At 43.8% G+C, this 17,705-nt stretch overlaps 1 protein-coding gene across 2 annotated transcripts in view; it reads right to left on the bottom strand.

Moving 5' to 3' along the window:
- LPCAT1 (lysophosphatidylcholine acyltransferase 1) overlaps positions 1–17,705 on the bottom strand; it is a 189,390-nt gene that overhangs the window by 60,199 nt on the left and 111,486 nt on the right. For both annotated transcript variants that reach the window (XM_039525204.1, XM_039525205.1), the window contains exons 10-11: positions 10,051–10,176; positions 1,990–2,143 (exon numbers count right to left, since the gene is read on the bottom strand). In XM_039525204.1, coding sequence (XP_039381138.1) covers positions 1,990–2,143; positions 10,051–10,176 — 280 coding nt within the window. The remainder of the gene's footprint in view (positions 1–1,989; positions 2,144–10,050; positions 10,177–17,705) is intronic.

Below are 17,705 nucleotides of genomic sequence, written 5' to 3'. Positions count from 1 at the left end.
ACGGATCACTCAGATATATAAGTGGGTAAGTAACATTAGTGTAAAACTCATGGAGTAGAGACAAGAACAGGTTTATTGTCTTGCACTAGTAATGTTTCCCTCAAACTGAAAAGAGATCACTCTGTATAACTGACCTGTCCTCTTAGTTACAAATCCACCAATCTTAGTGTCATATGTAATGATTTTATACTTTCTTCTAGATCACTGATAAAGATAGTATTGAGAAGAACATGCGAAACCCCCTCCCCCCCGCCACCACACACAAGGAACACTCCCTATATGTAATATACTTGGGCTTGTATAAGGCATTTGACTTGGTACTGCATAACATTCTGATTAAAAAAAGTCAATGCTATACAATACTAATAAAGCACATATTTAATGGAATGAGAAGTGGCTCAAAACGGGGGTATTTTTAGTGAGATTCCACCTGAGCTCTGGACCGGATTAGCCAGTCATTGAGATATGGGAATACATTAACTCCTTTTTTTGAGGAAAGCCGCTACTACTTCCACACATTTGTTGAAGACCTGTGGGGTGGCCGACAGGCCAAATGGGAGAGCCACAAACTGGTAATGGGTCTGGTTCATGGCAAATCTTAGGAACCTTCTGTGGACTTTAGGAAAATTGATATGTGGAAGTATGTGTCCTTTAGATAGAGGGTGGCATACCAATCCTCTGGATCCAGCAAAGGAATGATGGCGCCCAAGGAGACCATGCGGAACTTCAAGCTCTTGAGATAGCAGTTGAGATGATGCAGGTCTAGGTTCCGTCTGCGATCCCCTTTGGCCTTTGGAATCAGGAAGTAACGGGAATAAAACCTCTTTCCTCTTAGATAGTGTGGAACCTTTTCCACGGCTCCCACCCAAAGTAGGGACTGAAATTCTTGTTCCAACAGTTGCTTGTGAGAAAGATCCCTGAAGAGGGATGGGAAGGGGGCGTGGGAAGGCAGGGTGGATAAAAATTGAAGGATATAACCAAATTCTATTGTGTTTAGAACCCAACAGTCCAAGGTAATGTGGATCCAAGCACTGATGAAGCGGGAGAGTCGTCTGGAAAACAAAGAGGTAACTGGATCCAGAACTGAGGGAATTGATATGTCGTCCTCAACAGTCTCGTCAAAACCAGTGCTTCTAACTACCTGAGTGTTTAGGGACAGAATACATCAACCCTGAAGAAGAGATTGGTGGAGGGGTGTCTATGTCACAATCCTTCGCGCTTCCTCATCCACTGGTCCTACCAGGCAGGTTGCGCAATATAGTGTCCTGTCTGTTGAGGCCTGTAGTGTTTTCTGGACACTGCCGGTGTATACAGACCCTGAGATTTTAGGGTTGCCTTGGAGTCCTTAAGTCCATGGAGTTTGGCATCTCTTTGCTCTGAGAAGAGCAAGGGCCCTTCGAATGGGAGATCCTGGAGGGTTTGTTGAACCTCTTGAGGAAACCCTGAAGACTGTAACCATGAGCTTTTGTGCATGGTAATAGCCATAGCCATTGATCTGGCCCCAGAACTGGCAGCATCCAAGGCTGCCTGGAGGGACGCCCAAGCTACTGTCTTCCCTTCTTTGACTAGCAAAGAGAACTCCTGTTTGGCCTCTTGAGGGAGCATGTCCTTAAATTTCTGCATCGCCTCCCACATATTAAAATCATAGCGACCTAGCAAAGCTTGCTGGTTCACTATTCGGAGTTGTAGCCCACCTGTTGAATATGCTATTTGGCCAAACAAGTCCAGCTTTTTGGGGTCCTTTGCCTTGGTCATGGGGTCTGTTTGACTTTGATGGTCCCCCTCATTGGTGGCTGTTTAGTTAACTGGATTTATTTAGACTTACTAGATAAGAAAAAAGCACAAGGATGTCAAGACTGGGATTTTAAAAAGTGCTCAGCACAGGCTGTACTCGCTCATAATGAAGTCAATGAGTGCATTTTTTAAAATCCCACCGGAAAGACAAAAGAATTAATTTTTAATTCTCTGTAACATTCTGGTATTTCTTACCTCGACAAAAAGAGCAAACATGTTTTCTAATGTGTCAGAAACTGGGACTTCCAAGTATGCAGCAAGCTCTTTAAGACTGACTCTTTTCCCTTTCATTTTCTTGGCACTTTGAGAATATCTATCAAGATCTTTTTCAAGCTTCTCTGGTTTCAGCCTACAACAACAAACAAACAACAAAAAAGGAAAACATTTGACATTTTCAGACTACTTTAAAAGGAATATTATGGTCTACTTCTAAAATCATTAAATGTTCCTTGCATTGTGTAAAACAGTGAATGACAGCACTGTAAAATATTATGCAAGAACTCACTTACTTATCCTGATTCATAATTAACCAAAATACCCGGGGTGCCATAATTAAGGCTCCAAAGCCAAATCACCCACTTAGCTTCCAACATAGCTCAAAAACCTAATATTCAATATTATTATTTGTATTAAGTGTAGTGTCTAAGAGCACTATTCATGGACCAGGACCCCACTCTGCTGATTCTTTACCCTTTCATGCAACTGTCAATTGCAGACTATTAGTAGAAGAGTGACATAAATGAATAATTATTTCCACTCTTGCTAATGTTACTGAATGAGAAAGACCTGATGCATGTTGTTTAAAACCAAGATTACTAATAGTGATTACACTCTTAATCCTGTTTGTCAGAGTCATCACTTTTCACATCCTACCCTGCAAATGCAGTCACTGATAGTATTTGGGGCCACCTACCAACAAGCAAGGAGGCCAAAAGATCCATCAGCTGAGGCTAGTTAGTATATAATCATGAGTTCACTCATTTCCTTTCCAATTACAGAGCCAGACCTGGTCTACACATAAATTTTGTACTGGTATAACTGTTTTGATTAGGGGTATGACTTTTTAACTATATTACTATTTTAATTAAAGTGCTAATGATGGAAGCTGAAGGCTTATAAAATGTTATAAGTTCTGTACCCTTCCACCATAGCATCCACAAAATCTCAACCAGCAGATTTGTTTTGAATGGTGGATAGCCAAGTTAACTCAGGACAATGTGGCCTTTCCAGTCAGAGGGCAAATTTTTATGTCCAAAAGGTAAATGCAATCAATACAGTTGGGCAGTTTCTATGCCCTAGTTTGTTCCCCTTTCTGCTACTGAGGCAGCACATAAAGGGAGCAGGAAACCCACTGGGGATTCCCCCATGTTGGGGCAATTATGGGCGGTTTACAGCTGGCACAGTCAGGTCATGCAACTCCTTTCTTCCATTGACTGTCCCTGATTTAATATGTGCTATATTGATACTGTATAGTGCTAATTTTTTATCAGGATGTCACATAGTACTAAGACACAAGCCTTACGGAAGTCTTAATATATTTATTTCAACACAGTACCCTTATCTATGAAATTTGTAGTCGGAAAACAGTATTACTCATACCAAAGTGCCCCCTTTGTTCTCTGCAATGTATTTTTTAAAATATTACCCTCCCCTTTTCTCCTCCTGCAGGGGCAAATGTTTCAACGCAGCCCCTATCTACTCCGTCCCAGAGGCTGGTCCAGATTAGAAGGCGGAAAAAATGAACTCAGGACAACATGTTTACTGAGCCCATGCAGTTCTCCCGCACTGATAGGGCCCAGCTGAATGCATGGAGGCAAACAATTGTGGAGTCCAGTAAAGCATTACAGGAACACAAAGAAGAGGGAGGTGCGCGATGAGAGCAGGCAGGACGCTATGGTCAAGCTCATGGGGGAGCAAATTGACATGCTCTGCTGTGGATCTAATGGATCTAATGCGAGAAAGGCAGCAAAACCACAGACTTCCACTGCAGCCCCTGCATAATCAAACTCCCTCCTCCCCAAGTTCCATAGCTGAATTACAGGATGAGGAACTGTATCTTGAAAAGCAGTGGCAAAGATTGTGAAGAGAATTTTTTTTTCCAAATACTTATATAACTATGCCAAACAGGACATTCTCATTGATGAGAAGAAATGTAACATTAATTGGCATTTCAGAAAGCTGGTGGAATGATTAACGATTGGCAGGGGCGGCTCTAGGCACCAGCAAAACAAGCTGGTGCCTAGGGCGGCGAAATCTAGGGGGCGGCAAAAGGCTGGGGCCCCAGCTCATCCTGCCGCTGCGAGGTGAGGAGCGGCCCATCCCCTGCCGCCGGGGCGGCAGGCTGGACTGGCGGACCTGCCGCAGTCATGCCTGCGGGAGGTCCACCGGAGCCCCGGGACGACTGGACCTGCCGCAGGCATGACTGCGGACGGGGCGCTCATCCTGCGGCTCGGCTGGACCTCCCGCAGGCATGACTGCGGCAGCTCAAGCGGAGCCGCTGGACCCGCGAACCGTCCGCAGCCGCGGGAGGTCCAGCCGAGCCACGCGGGACCAGCGGTCCCTCTGCAGTCATGCCCGCGGGAGGTCCGCTGCTCCCGCGGCTCCGGGGCGCCTCCCGCGCATGACTGCTTGGGGCGGCCAAAAAGGTAGAGCCGCCCCTGACGATTGGAATGTTAAAACTGCTGGTTATAACCTGTTTAGGAAGAATAGAATGGGTAAAAGAGGAGAGGAGGATGGCACTCAATATTAAGACACCATTATCTGTTTTAGAGTTATTGATAACTCTTCCACAAATCTTGAATGCATATGGCTGAACGTGCTAACTAACAGAGCCCAGGAAGGGATGAAGGCCTATAGTTACCCAGGTCATTCTGCTTGAATATTGGCACAACATTAGCATTTGTCCAGTGTTCCGGAATTTCCCTGATATTCCAAGGTTTATTAAAAATGAACATCAGCAGGCCAGAGAGCTCCTCAGCCAACACTTTAAGGTCTCTTGGGTGGAAGTTTTTCAGGCCTGCTCATTTAAAATTGTATATCCCTATCTGATGTTCTTTCTAGTCCATTAATAACTAAGTAGTATGTTAAAGTACATCATCCTCATGTGATTAGCCTGACAGATCTTGGGCAAAATAATGGAAAAGTTGCTACGAGGTTTAACTGATAAAGAATTAAAGGATGGTAATATAATTAATACCAGTCAATGTGATTTTATGGAAAGGAAGTCTTGTCAAACAACCCCTTTATTTCATTTTTTGATGTGATTACAAGTTTGATTGATAAAGGGTAACTGCATAAGTGTGTTAGCACTATACAATATGAATAATTAAATGAATTGTGTAAATGTAGTATACTTAGACTACTCTAAGGCATTTGACCCTAGTACCACATGACATTATGATTAAAAAATTAACACTATCAATATCAGTTAATCACACATTAAGTGGATTAAAAACTGGCTAACTGACAGATCCCAAGAAGTCGTTTTCAATGAAGAATCATCATTGAATAGGGTTGTTTTTAAGGGGATCTGCAGATACCAGTTCCAGGACTTTTGCTGTTTTTATCAATGATCTGGAACATAAAATCACTGCTGATAAAGTTTGCAGATCAAATTTCAACAATGACAGTGGAGTGGTAAATATTGAGGACAGGGCAGTCACACATGGTGATCTTATCACTTGGTAAAATGAGCCCATCCAAACAAAATGATTTTTAATGCAGCCAAATGGAGCGTCATACATCTAAGAACAAGGAATCGAGGCCATACCTACAGAATGGGGGACTCTGTTCGAGAAAGCAGTGATTCTGAAAAAGGTTTACGGGTCATAGTGAACAAGCAGCTCAATATGATCTCCTATAGTCCTTTTTGCCACAGCATCACAAATATATGATCCTTTGATGTATAAACAAGGGGTCATGAGTAGGAGTAAGGATGTGATTTTAACTCTGTACATGACATTGGTGAGAGTGATACTGGAATACTATGTCCAGTTTTGGTGTTCACATTTTAAAATGGATATTCAATAACCAGAGAAGGTGCAGAAAAGAGTTACAACTATTATTTGAGGGCTAGAGAAAATGCTTTACAGTGAGAGACTTACGGAGATCAATCTGATTAGCTTATCAAAAAGATCAGGGAGTGACTTAATTACAGTGTACAAGTACCTTTACAGGGTGAAAATACTGGCTATGAAAGGCTCTTTAATCTGGCAGAGAAAAGCATAACATGGCTGAAAGCTGGAATCAGATAAATTTCAAATCAGAAATGAGGCACACATTTTTAACTATGAGGGTGATTTGTCATTGGAACAAGCCACCAAGAGATGTGGTGAACACTCATGATGGCTTCAAAGCAACGCCTCTTGATGTCTTCAAAGCAACACCGGAGGCCTTTCTGGAAGATATGCTTTAACCAAACAAGTTACTGGGCTTGATTTAGGGTTAACTGAGTAAAATGCAGTGGCCTTATAATACACAGGAGGTCAGAATAGACAATCTAGTGGTCCCTTCTGGCCTTCAAAATCCACAAATCCATAAAAACAGAGCAATTCAATGTAGCAGACAAAGCTATAACATGATCAAGTGACAGGAATTCAAAGCTAGATAAATTCATACTGGAAATAAAGTATAAATTTTAACTGGAACAACCTACTAAGGTATGTGGTAAATTCTACATCATTTGAAATCTTTATAATTAAGACTGGATATCTTCCTAGAAGTCATGCTCTTGTTCAACCACAAGTTTTTGGGCTTGATGTAGGAATTATTGAGTGACATTTTAGGAGGTCAAACTACATAATTGCAACAGTCCTTTCTGGCCTTTAAATCAATGAATAAACTGCATAGTGACTGCACCTCAAGCAAGTGTATGTTGAGCGTCCTACTGCAAACTACATTCCACTATGCAAAAAAACAGGATTGCAATCTTCCTATTAGTGGGGAAAAGCCAAGAACAGCTGAGATTTTCCATAACGTACAGATGCCATGGTGGATAAAAATCCATGATTTAAAAATAAATGATTTTTTTTTAAATTTAAATCAGATTTTTTATTTTATTTAAATTATATTTTTTTCTTTGTAAAAATAAACCTGTTTAAAAGTAAGTATGAATTCAATATAAGACATGATATGGCCTAAACTTATTATAACCTCTTAAAATATATAAATAAAAATAAAGTATTGGGGGAAAACATCTAACTTTTGAGGTTAAGTTTTATAAATATGGTCAGCCTAAGTCAGTCAGGAGACTTTCAAAAAACTTAAGCGAATAGGGACTTAAACTCCAGTCCCTTTCACTTAGGTGTATTTGAAACACATTTCCCAGGATGACCTGAAATAATCAGTTTAATTCACTGACTACAATTAATCCCTCTGTTTAATAAATAATTTAGTTATAAACGTGAAACATGTTTTGATAAGAAAAATTTACTTATCCAAAATATTTAAAGGTTTTGTTTAATAAAAATAAAAAAAAAATTTATATGTGATTTTTTGCTTAATTAAATTCCAGTTACCATCCTAAGGCAGCATGACACAAAGAATGAGCCAAAAGTTAATTGTCTAATAAACAAGAAATATATCATTCAACATTTTCTAACATACTAAAACTGTACAAATAATAAGTATCTGAAAATATTAAGCCATATCATTGCTTAAATAAATGTATATAGTTATAGGGTACCACACTAGCTAGCAAAAAAGATGTCCCAAATATAGTATAAAGGCTCTACTGTAAATCAACATTTTTTAATGCTTATATCAATCACTGAGAATGCATCTTTCTTTAGAAAATAACTGGAGTACAAATGGAAAATTTGATTAAAACTAATTATTTAAATCAATGCTTTCCACTTAGTGATTTAACTCAATCCATCCTGATAAACACCTAAATTCAGGGAGTCTATCACCTTGATAGACACCCAAATCAGGGAGTCACAGAGCCTCTGAAAAAGAGGAAAAATGCCCATTTAGCAGAGTTTCATTGTTGGTTTTGGCAACAGACACTAACATCCAGAATTCAAGAAGACATAAATTGGGCGAACAGCTTTGAGGCTGACTGGTAGCCTGCTGAGCAGGCACAGAAGCCAAGCAATGTTGTAAGGAGACTAAAATGAGCCCTAGGATTAGCATCTGCATACTAAAGGAGAGGGGTTTACTTTGAGTACAGGTCAGCTCAGAGCCTTTAGAGATAAATTTGGTGTGGAGAACAGAACGTTCCTGCTGACTCCCTGTAGCATTCTCTATTGTCCTGTTGGAGATCCTTTTAGGTGCAAGGTCTCTACAGAAAAAGCACCTATCCTTACTGTTGTTCTTCTATCTTCCCTACACTAGAAATTATTTTCTCCTTTCCTTCCTCCTGTGTACTGCTGCTGGAAGATAAAGGATTAATTAGTGAAAGGAAATAATTAGAGTTGGAAAAGGAAACATGAGGCTATAGTCCATGCCTCCATGTGAGGAGGCAAACAAGAAAACTTGAAAGAAAGTTGCCAGATTGGTGTCTCAGATGATGAAAATGAATATGCGTTGGTCTGCACTGCTTTGGATTGTTATTGAGTAGAACCCGTCATCAGCATTGATGCATATTCTTTGGAATGGTGGTTGAAGCATGAAGGGTCATGTTAATGTTTAGCACATCTGGTATGTAAATATCTTGTGACGCTGGCTACAACAGTGCCATGAAAACACCTCTCTCACTTTGAGGTGACATTGTAAATAAGAAGCAGGCAGCATTATCTCCTGCCTTGTTTGTCTGAGACATTGGCTGAACAAGAAATAGGACTGAGTGAACTTGTAGGCTCTAAAGTTTTACATTGTTTTATTTTTGAATGCAGGTTTTTTTTTTTTTTTTTTAACATAATTCAACATTTGTAAGTTCAACTTTCATGGTAAAGAGATTGCACTACATTACTTGTATTAGGTGAATTGAAAAATACTGTATTTTGTTTTTTACATTGCAAATATTTGTAATAAAAAATAAATATAAAGTGAGCACTGTGCACTTTGTATTCTGTTATAATTGATATCAATATATTTGAAAATGGAGAAAACACCCAAAAATATTTGAATAAATGGTATTCTATTATTAACAGTGCAATTAATCGTGACTTTTTTTAATCACTTGACAGCCCTAGTGCTTACACATCAGCCTTAAATCAACATTGGCAGAAGACAGAACCATAAACTGTCCATAGCTGCTTTTTCTAGGCATGCTGGGAGAGGAGCAACCAGTTGAAGCACTGTGTACATTTGTTGTCTTATAATGCAAGATCACCTGAGACTTGTCTGAAGTGTAACAAGTGTGGGATTTTAAAAATAAATCCAGTGAGATGATTCCAGGCACTTGAGGAAGACAGACAAAACACTAATAATATTGTTTAGCTAGGCCACACCTTAACTAAGTAACACATCTGGGAACTATTGAGCAACAAGACATCTAGTGCAGCTCATCCTTCTTTCTGTAAGTTGTGCCACCCAGATGTCCACTACTGGCACCCTTATATCTTTCTTTACTATCGAGGGAGGGCTGCCCGCAGCCCACTCCCCCACACAGTGACCCAGCACTGTTTGCTGCGTTCTGACTGCTATTCCCTCGTATGAAAATTAAGGGAAGAGGGGCTGACTCCTTGCCATACAAGACATTAGGAGCCCCAATTCCATTTCCCACTTTCTTTAGGGGATGCCTTCTATTCTGCAGTGGAACTGGACCCCCTATCAAATGAGTATCCACATGAGGCATCCACCAAGTTGTGACAACATTAATTTTACAGTCTGACCGAACCCACCAGTTCCTTGGGCTGCTCAGGAGAAAATGAAACAACCCCATACTGTATCCAGGCCAATCTGGCAGTGAGGGAAAAATTCCTTCCCAGCTTCCCAAAAGATAACTAGGATGATGCCCAAAACCTGGATATCCTGCTCTCATCCCAAGAGGAAGAGCTTTGTTCAGGGTGCAGAATGACACCTCAGACAGGGGGAAGGGTTTATAAACTGACAGCTGATGGCTCAGGAGCCAAAAGACTAACACTGCAATCTTCTGTCCTTAAAGGAGCCAAAGATTTTATTTCACCTACTGGTCCAGACGAAACCTCTCCAACCTTGGAGGGTGCAAGGAAGGGACCTCTAGTGAGGTACTTCTTGAAATATACATTAGTACTTCCTGTTTGTAATATAAAATTCCATTTTCTAGTCATAAAGGTAACTAAGACAGTTGGTTTGTATAAATGTTAGTAAATAAAAATCATTTTATATGCTCACCCAAGGCTTCTCACAAGCTTTGCAAATTCTAAAAGGCAGGTGTTTGAAGGCAGACGAAGTTGTCCTTCAGCCAAAGCTAGCTGGCAGTCTTCAAATGTGTAGTCTGTTACTGAAACTCCCAAGGCCCTTGAGTAAAGAAACCCGATACAGTAAATATAATCTCTTTTGATACACACAAATCTATCGTTTACTTACACACACACACACACACACACACACACACACACACACACACACACCCCTTTATTACCTTGGCTGTGTACAGCATTAAACCCTATACAAATATATCAAAGGGAAAATTTAAAAAGTGAATAGCCAATGGAGAAAATGCTCGTACAAAAAACGAAAGATACATTCTATGGAGACCTGCTACAGAATGTTTACTTTGACTCTTCAGATACAAGTCCAAGGAGATACAAAGAAAAGAACACTAAGGATAATATAAAAGGTGAACAAAAATAAGGAAATAAAATTCACATAAAAGCTTCCTGAAATATGATACAAGGAAAAAGTACCACTGACCTACAGGGTCCCAGAGCCTGAGCTCCAGCCCCAGCCCAGATCTCTACACAGCAATGAAACAACCCCACAGCCCGATCCCCTGTAAGCCCAAGTCAGCTGGCATGGGCCAGCCATGGGTTTTTCTTTGCTGTGTAGACATACCCAGAAACTGAGGAGAGTGGTGTCCTAAGGTGAAATTTGACACATGAAAACCAGAGACTGTGAAATTGACCAGGCATCCCAGAGCTGAAGTAAAATTGATGAAGGCTCCTTACTCATAGGTGAAACTGACAAGAATGCTTGTGAAAGTGATGATGGCAGCCTATGAGAAGGCAACATCTGCTGTTTATGATTGACAAAACATTACAAAATGGATGCAAGAGTGGAGGAACTCAATATAGCTGCTTTGCAGATTTCCTCATGAAAACTGTATTTCTCCCTCCTTTCTCACTCCCCAAAAAGTTAAAAATAGGTCTTGTAGAGAGAGCTTTTATACTAAGAAGAAATGTTTTCTCTCTTATAAGAATTAATAATTGCTTCTCAGACATAGTAGGCAATAATTGCTTTTGAAGCTTTGAGACCTCAATTCATGCCAGCATAGGTGATTAAAGAAACACTCGTTTTTTGGAAATACTTTTTCTGCCTAAGTAGAATTTTATAGCTCAACAGATTTAGGTAATGCCATCTTACTTCCTTAGGAGGATTAGAGCAGAATGAAGACAGTGTAATCTCTTGCTTTAGATGATAAGGTAACACTGCTTTAGGAAGCAATGCAAGTGTTCTCCAAAGAACTACATTGTCAGGAAAGAAGTCAAGGCTTTCTTAAAGGATAAGGGAAGCAATTCACTGGATCTTCCTTGCCCAAATTATGACCCCAAAGAATGCATCTTTAAGTGACAAGAACAATAAAGTACCCACCATTGATTTAAAAGATTATTTCCTTAACCATGCCAGTTCCACGTTAAGCTAATAACTAATAACACGTACTTTAACTGGAAGAGTAAGTTTTACCACTGCTTTGATGGATCTGAACATGTGAGGGTGAGAAACTAAACTCTTATTTTGGATGAATGGAGGGCCTCCCGCAAAGGCAGTCAGTATAAGGACCGATAAGATGCCAAGGTTCAGATATTTAATGAGGCCATCAAATAAGAAGCAAAATTAGGTTAGCATATACTGATTTTGCAGTGAGGCCATATCCAGATAAATTCATCGAATTCAGGTAGACAGAGTCACATGATGAATGAGAACCCTTTCTGGAGGGGTCTCATCAGGATATACATTATGAATAGCTAGTAATGGGTCTGCTATGACCAGGGGCGGCTCTAGGGATTTTGCTGCCCCAAGCACGCCAGGAAGGCTGCCTCCGGCGGTTTGCCTGCGGGAGGTCCACCGAAGCCACAGGACCAGCGGACCCTCCGCAGGCAAATCGCAGAGGCAGCCTGCCTGCCGCCCTCGCAGTGCCGGCAGAGCGTCCCCCGCGGCTTGCCGCCCCTGGCTATGACCAATGGAGCTATGTTGATTAGGGCAAGGGGAATAATTTTGGCTGGTAGGAGGGGGCTTACCCCAAGTAACTCAAACATGCCTGGAGAGTATCCTTTGGTCTACTTCCGTTGCATGACAACAGACCCTAACTTTTTTCCATGGTCTTCTAGATTTTCTCTCCTGAGGGACTAAGGCTTCTGGTGGCCAAGGTCTGGTGTCAGCAGACACTCTCAGCACCCAATGCAACCTCTTCAGAGGGACATGTGATGGCTACAACTCACAGATGCAAGAGAAAGAGGAAGGGAGGGGGAAACTCTAAGATCTGGAGTCCAGCTTGTGATGGGTCAAGAGGGAGAAATGCATTGGTAGACTGAACCCAGAGTGTACATAGTGGGAGCAAATGGGTGCTAAAACTCTGATCCATCAGTACCTATGGGAGTGGCTGGTCTATAGTCTTTCACACTTACAATGGATTGCCAATGATTGGAAATTAACTTCTAAACCTTATGAAATTTGCTCAACATTAGAGCTCACAAGAGGAATCTAACCAACGTTTTTATGAAGTACAGGAATCCATGTGACTAATAAGCAAGCAGCAATTGCTATACACAAATTTTAATATTCCTGCCTCCAGTGGTAAGCAGAAGCAGATACCCAACAATTCCCTGGACAGGCAGAAGGCAAATACATGAGAAATTTAAATTGCAAGTGCAACCTTATTTTCTTTAGTTACATGAACGTAGAATCATATAATCGTAGGACTGGAAGGGACTTTGAGAGATTATCTAGTGCAGTCCCCTGCACTCATGGCAGGACTAAGTATTATCTAGACCATCCCTGACAGGTGTTTGTCTAACCCGCTCTAAAAATTTCCAGTGATGGAGATTCCACAACCACCCTAGGCAAGTTATTACAGTGCTTAACTACCCTGACAGTTGGGAAGTATTTCCTAATGTATAACCTAAACAGCCCTTGCTGCAACTTAAGCCCATTGCTTCTTGTCCTATCCTCAGAGGTTAACAAGAACCATTTACCTCCCTCCTCCTTGTAACAATCTTTTATGTAGGTGAAAACTGTTATGTCCCCCATCAAGTCTTCTCTTCTTCAGACTAAAACCCAATTTTTTCAATCAAGGTCATGTTTTCTAGATCTTACATCATTTTTGTTGCTCTTCTCTGGATTGTCTCCAATTTGTCCAAATCTGTCCTGAAATGTGGTGCCCAGAACTGAACACAATATTTCAGTTGAGGCCTAATCAGCACAGAGTAAAGCAGAAGAATTACTTCTTGTGTCTTGCTTACAACACTCCTGCTAATACATCCCAGAATGATATTCGTTTTTGCAACGGTGTTACTCTTGACTCATATTTAGCTTGTGATCCACTGACCCACAGATCCCTTTCCGCAGTACTCTATCCTAGGCATTCATTTTTCAGTAGTAGCTGAACCGACGAGGGGGATGCCATTTTAGATTTGGTTTTGGTGAGTAGTGAGGACCTTGTTGAGGAAATGGTTGTAGGGGACAACCTTGGCTCGAGTGATCATGAGATAATTCGGTTCAAAATAAATGGAAGGATAAACAAAATTGCATCTGAGACTAAGGTTTACAATTTCAAAAGGGCTAACTTTACTAAATTAAGGCAACTAGTTAGGGAAGTGGATTGGACTAACATATTTAGGGATCTAAAGGCGGAAAACGCCTGGGATTATTTCAGGTTGAAGTTGCAGGAGCTGTCAGAGGCCTGTATCCCGAGAAAGGGAAAACGGTCCTTAGGTAGCAGTTTTAGACCGAGCTGGATGAGCAGGCATCTCAGAGGGGTGATTAAGAAAAAACAGAAAGCGTACAAGGAGTGGAAGATGGGAGGGATCAGCAAAGAAACCTACCTTATTGAGGTTAGAGGGTGTAGGGATGCAGTGAGAAAGGCCAAAAGCCGGGTAGAGATGGACCTTGCGAAGGGAATTAAAACCAATACTAAAAGGTTTTTTAGCCATATAAATAGGAAGAAAACCAAGAAAGAAGAAGTGGGACCGCTTAAAACTGTAAACGGAGTGGAGATTAAGGATAAGCTAGGCATGGCACAATATCTAAACAAATATTTTGCCTCGGTCTTTAATGAGGCTAATGAAGGGCTTAGGAATAGTGGCAGAGTGACTGATGGGAATGAAGGTGCGGGGTTGGAAATTACAGTATCCGAGGTAGAAGCCAAACTTGAACAGCTTAACGGTAGTAAATCCGGCGGCCCGGATAATCTTCATCCTAGAATATTAAAGGAATTGGCGAGTGAAATTGCAAGCCCGTTAGCGATAATTTTTAACGAATCTCTAAACTCGGGGGTTGTACCGTTTGACTGGAGATTAGCTAATATAGTTCCTATTTTCAAGAAGGGGAAAAAAAGTGACCCGGGTAACCACAGGCCTGTTAGTTTAACATCTGTAGTATGTAAAGTCATGGAAAAAATATTAAAGGAGAGAGTAGTTACGGACCTTGAGGTCAATGGCAATTGGGACAAATTACAACATGGTTTTACGAAAGGTAGATCATGCCAAACCAACCTGATCTCCTTCTTTGAGAAAGTAACAGATTTTTTAGACAAGGGAAATGCGGTGGATCTAATATATCTTGATTTCAGTAAGGCGTTTGATACGGTACCGCATGAAGAATTACTGGTTACATTGGAAAAGATGGGGATCGAAATGAAAATCCAGAGGTGGATAAGGAACTGGTTAAAGGGGAGACTGCAGCGGGTCGTATTGAAAGGTGATCTGTCGGGTTGGAGGGAGGTTACCAGTGGAGTTCCTCAAGGTTCAGTTTTGGGTCCGATCTTATTCAATCTATTTATCACTGACCTCGGAACCAAAAGTAGGAGTGGGCTGATAAAGTTTGCGGATGACACGAAGTTGGGAGGTATTGCCAATTCGGAGAAGGATCGGGATATCCTCCAGGGAGATTTGGATGACCTTGTAAAAGACGGTTACTCACCTGTAGTAACTGGTGTTCTTCGAGATGTGTTGCTCCTATCCATTCCATGTAGGTGTGCGCGCCGCGCGTGCACGGCTCTTCGGAACATTTTTAGCCTAGCAACTCCGGCGGGCCGGCTGGCGCCCCCTGGAGTGGCGCCGCCATGGCGGCGTATATATACCCCAGCCGGCCCGTCCGCTCCTCAGTTCCTTCTTGCCGGCTATTCCGACAGTGGGGAAGGAGGGCGGGTTTGGAATGGATAGGAGCAACACATCTCGAAGAACACCAGTTACTACAGGTGAGTAACCGTCTTTTCTTCTTCGAGTGATTGCTCCTATCCATTCCATGTAGGTGATTCCCAAGCCTTACCTAGGCGGTGGGGTCGGAATGAGACGTGGCGGAGTGTAATACCGCAGAGCCGAAGGCTGCGTCGTCTCTAGACTGCTGCACCAACGCGTAGTGGGAAGCGAAGGTATGGACTGAAGACCAGGTGGCCGCTCTACAGATGTCCTGGATGGGGACATGAGCCAGGAAAGCGGCCGATGAGGCATGTGCCCTCGTGGAGTGGGCAGTGAGTCGGCACGGGGGAACGCGAGCAAGCTCGTAACACGTTCTGATGCAGGACGTCACCCAGGAGGAAATCCGCTGTGAGGAGACTGGCTCGCCTTTCATGCGGTCAGCTATCGCCACAAAGAGCTGGGACGAACGCCGAAAGGGCTTCGTGCGGTCGATGTAGAACGCGAGCGCTCGGCGGACGTCGAGGGTATGTAGCTGCTGTTCCCGAGGTGAGGCATGCGGCTTTGGGAAGAAGACCGGGAGGAAGATCTCCTGGTTGAGATGGAAGGGCGAAACCACCTTGGGGAGGAAGGCCGGGTGTGGGCGAAGCTGCACCTTGTCCTTGTGAAAAACGGTATATGGGGGGCCCGCCGTCAGGGCGCGGAGCTCTGAGACCCGTCTGGCGGACGTGATCGCCACGAGGAAGGCCGTCTTACAGGTAAGATGGAGGAGAGCAGGTAGCAAGGGGCTCGAAGGGTGGGCCCATGAGCTGGGCGAGGACCAGGTTAAGATCCCATGTCGGAGCAGGAGGCCGCACCTGCGGGTATAGACGGTCTAACCCCTTAAGGAATCGTGACACCATCGGGTTGGAGAAGATCGAGCGACCTCCTATAGCTGGTCGAAATGCTGACAGCGCTGCGAGGTGCACTCTGAGGGACGAGATGGCAAGACCTTGACCTTTGAGGTACCAAAGGTAGTCGAGGACAGTCTGAATGGGGGCCGAGAAAGGGTTGATATCTCCCTGGTCGCACCAGAGAGCAAAGCGCTTCCACTTGGCGAGGTAAGTAGTTCGCGTTGAAGGTTTTCTGCTTTCGAGCAGCACTTGCTGCACCGCTGCGGAGCAATGTCTCTCTGCGTCGGTCAACCACTCAGGAACCAAGCTGTGAGATGCAGCGATTGCAGGTTCGGGTGACGAAGCCTGCCGAGGTCCTGGGTTATGAGGTCCGGCCACAGCGGGAGGAATGGGTTCCCGAGCCGACAACTCGAGCAGCAGGGTATACCAATGCTGTCTCGGCCAGGCCGGAGCGACGAGTATGATGCGGGCTCTGTCTCTCCGGATCTTGAGCAACACTCGGTGGACGAGCGGAAACGGAGGAAACGCGTAGAGAAGAGGCTCCGTCCATGACCGGAGAAACGCATCTGAGAGGGATCCTGGAGCTTGGCCTTGGAAGGAGCAGAACCTGTGGCATTTGCGGTTGGTCCGGGAAGCAAAGAGGTCTATCTGGGGAAAGCCCCACCTCTGGAAGATGGAATAAGCCACATCTGGGCGAAGGGACCACTCGTGAGAGGCGAAGGACCTGCTGAGGCGGTCGGCCAACGTGTTCTGCGCTCCCGGCAGAAAAAACGCTTCGAGGCGAATCGAATGGGCTACACAGAAATCCCAGAGGAGCAACGCCTCGTTGCAAAGAGGAGAGGACCGCGCTCCGCCCTGCCTGTTGACATAAAACATGGCTGTGGTGTTGTCCGTGTAGACCGCTACACAGCGGTTCTGCAGGTGAGCCCGAAAGGCGAGACAAGCTAAGCGGATTGCTCTCAGCTCTCGGACGTTGATATGGAGGGAGAGCTCCTGGGGTGACCAGAGACCCTGGGTGTGTTGGTCTCCTACGTGAGCCCCCCAGCCGAGCGCCGAGGCGTCCGTCGTCAGGGTGATTGATGGGCGAGGCGGGCGGAACGGAACTCCCTCGCAGACCGTTTCTGAGTCCAGCCACCAAGTGAGACTCTGGAGAGCGGGCTCTACCACCGTCACTACCATGTCTAGGGGGTCGCGATGAGGGCGGTACACCGACGCCAGCCACATTTGGAACGGGCGAAGTCGGAGTCTGGCGTGCGCAGTCACGAATGTGGACGCTGCCATGTGACCGAGGAGGCGGAGGCAGGATCGCACCGTTGTTGTCGGAAAAGCCTGCAGTGCCCGAATGAGGGAGGCCAACGTCTCGTGCCGAGTGCGAGGTAGGCACGCTCTGGCCAGATTGGAGTCTAGGACCGCTCCTATGAACTCCACTCTTTGTGCTGGAACTAGGAGGACTTCTCGGTGTTGACAAGGAGGCCGAGAGACCGGAACAGATGTAGAATCTCGGTTACTTGATTCGCCACCAGTGCTTGGGAGCGGCCCCGAATCAGCCAGTCGTCGAGATATGGGTAGACGTGGATGCGGC

The sequence above is a fragment of the Mauremys reevesii genome, linkage group 2 (genome assembly GCF_016161935.1).
Source record: "Mauremys reevesii isolate NIE-2019 linkage group 2, ASM1616193v1, whole genome shotgun sequence".
Classification (NCBI taxonomy): domain Eukaryota; kingdom Metazoa; phylum Chordata; order Testudines; family Geoemydidae; genus Mauremys; species Mauremys reevesii.
The sequence above is the reverse complement of the archived record's forward strand: the minus strand, read 5'-3'. Positions and strand labels throughout refer to the sequence as shown.